Source organism: Macadamia integrifolia, chromosome 1 (genome assembly GCF_013358625.1).
Source record: "Macadamia integrifolia cultivar HAES 741 chromosome 1, SCU_Mint_v3, whole genome shotgun sequence".
In the NCBI taxonomy this organism is placed as follows: domain Eukaryota; kingdom Viridiplantae; phylum Streptophyta; class Magnoliopsida; order Proteales; family Proteaceae; genus Macadamia; species Macadamia integrifolia.
The window spans coordinates 32,789,795-32,792,067 of record NC_056557.1 but is presented as its reverse complement, the minus strand read 5'-3'; the positions used below and the strand labels follow the sequence as shown (position 1 = coordinate 32,792,067).

General features: G+C 38.8%; 1 protein-coding gene across 3 annotated transcripts; it reads left to right on the top strand.

The window, feature by feature from the left end:
* The first annotated feature begins 519 nt into the window (after positions 1-519).
* Positions 520-1,779, top strand: LOC122073199 (protein RESTRICTED TEV MOVEMENT 1-like). 3 transcript variants are annotated; one of them, XM_042638758.1, is made up of 3 exons: positions 520-606; positions 745-972; positions 1,274-1,779. In XM_042638758.1, exons 2-3 carry the CDS (start codon positions 772-774, stop codon positions 1,592-1,594), a joined length of 522 nt encoding a protein of 173 aa, XP_042494692.1. In that variant the 5' UTR covers positions 520-606; positions 745-771; the 3' UTR covers positions 1,595-1,779. The 3 variants fall into 3 exon arrangements, with proteins under 3 accessions (XP_042494692.1, XP_042493998.1, XP_042495353.1); XM_042638064.1 differs by having other exon boundaries at positions 530-606; positions 748-972; XM_042639419.1 differs by having other exon boundaries at positions 543-606; positions 727-972.
* Positions 1,780-2,273: the final 494 nt, after the last annotated feature.

The following is a 2,273-nucleotide window of genomic DNA, read 5'->3' as shown; positions in this document are numbered from 1 at the left end:
TCTTGCCCATGGCTCTACCTAAGCAATTGACACGTGTCCAAGAGGTGATCCCACAACTCTTAGCGCTGTTCCTCTGTTCTGATCGGTAGAAGCACAACCATTGGATCACTACTTGGACACATGTTGACTGAGCTGGGCGATCACTGCTCTAGAGAGGATCTCGATCCGATGACAGTTACTTGGCTGCAACCTAGGTAGGAGCTAAATTTTTTTTTGCATGAAATGATCACGTCACCTCCCTGTTGTTACACGGGTTAGGTATGGCTGCATATGACCGAGGTTTGCCTTTAAACCTGAACAGTCAAACAGGACATGTTCAAGGTTCCTTGTTAGCCAAAAAAAAAAAAAAAAAAAATCTAACCTGTTGGAATTTAGATGCCTGGTAGCACACCCAAGGGCAATGCGTCTGGTTTTTTTTTTTTTTTTTTTTTTTGGGTTTCCTTACGAAGATGAGTAGTGGGTCTTTTCTCTTTCTCCGATAAGGAAAACTTTACCCTTTCCTTTTTATACAAAAACCCCGTTAGTTTGAGACCGACTCTGCAAGTGAGAAAGTGGGGAGCGACGGCCGACTTCTCCTTAAGCCAACGGTGCTTTTGCCTGAAAAAGGTCAGAATCTCTCTCCTGTCTCTCTTTAAACCATGCACTCACCTAAAGTTCAAATTTTTTATGTGACCATATGAATTCCTTCTCTCTTTCTGATTTTGTTGTTTTATGCTTACTTGAGAGGCCTTCCTCTGTTGATAGTAGTCATCTATAGATCCCAAAAAGGAAATGGAGACGATGGTAAAGGTGGGTCCTCGTATGTTTATCGGATTGGGGACTCCCTGGGATGACAAAGGCCAAAGCATGCTTACCCATATCTTCATATCCTATGACTGTAAAAGGGTATATTCCATACAGACTGCATATATTCTGGATGGGAAAGTGCAACTATCTGATAGACATGGTGGAGATGGATTTATGTTCAAAACGGTGAGTTAACAACACAAAGCTTTCCAGTTCTTTGATTCCAGAATTTATATAACATACCCAACAGGGTTGTTAGCTTAGTGGAACGAAACATTTGCCCCCATCACCCCTTGAGTCAAGTGGTTGTAGGCTTGATTCAGTACTTCCCACTATTGTTCACTGGTTTTACAGAAGTGTTGCTTGCCGTATGATGACTTTGATATGGTGACTATGATTACTACCATGAAGCACCTGTTCTTTGTTGCCAAAATATATATAAGAGAAGTGAAAGGCCAATGATTCATTGTTTCTGATTAATTTGCAGGTTGAGATAGATTATCCTTCTGAGTTTCTTACTGGTATTTCTGGTTACGGAGATAATGAGTCAGGTGATTGTATGATGAAGTCTTTGACGTTTGAAACCAACAGGAGAAAGTTTGGGCCGTTTGGGACAGAGAAAGGCCATCACTTCTGCATTCAGATGGGTACTAAGCAGCGATTATTTGCAGGATTTCATGGAACTTCAAACTCGAAGTATCTCTACTCAATTGGAGTTTATGTGAAGCCTATCAATCCGTTGGAGGATACTGAATTATGTACTTCAACCGCTTCTACTATTGTTAAAAAGGAGCAACTTAGTGCATAAGGCTCCCGCTAAAATTTGAGGGTGGTTCATGAGTAGCAGGGGATCTTACCATATCATAGTGGTCAAAAGGTTGCACAACTAGGTATATGGCATTCTATAAATAGAGATTTTATTGTGAGTGAGAAGACGAATGAACCAATGTAAAATAGTAGTGAAATTATCAGCTTCTGCTTCTGTGTGCTGTATATGCTATATGTTGTTATACCCCCCACCCCTCCCCCCAATCCAAAAATGAATAGATAATATATTAATATATATATTAAAAAAGAAGAAGAAGAAGAAGAAGCAGAAAGAGAAAAACAAACACAAAACACAAACTACAAAGGCAGTACAAGAGAGATTCCAAGAAGATCAAAGATGCCTATTTCTACTGGAGTATGCTGTTTGTTAGTTTATTTATTTATTTATTACTAATTTTTAGGGAGACTAACTCAACAATCCACCGTCACGGTCTCTACTTAAATCGCAGATGCACAAATTCACACAATCCCTAATTTACCTATCTAATTTAATTAAACTTATGAGTACTTTGTAAATTCTAATAACGAGCAAATTAATACTGTGACTCACTAAAGTAGATGTTCAATCATAGCATCAAATCAAGTGGAACGTGCAAATTAATAATGTGACTCACTAAAGTAGATGTTGAATTATAGCATCAAATCAAGTGGACGAAGAA

Coding starts and splice junctions, on each gene's coding strand:
- LOC122073199 (XM_042638758.1), top strand. CDS start 772: ATGGAGACGATGGTAAAGGTGGGTCCTCGTATGTTTATCGGATTGGGG. Junction 973..1,273: donor ATGGATTTATGTTCAAAACG/GTGAGTTAACAA, acceptor ATTAATTTGCAG/GTTGAGATAGATTATCCTTC.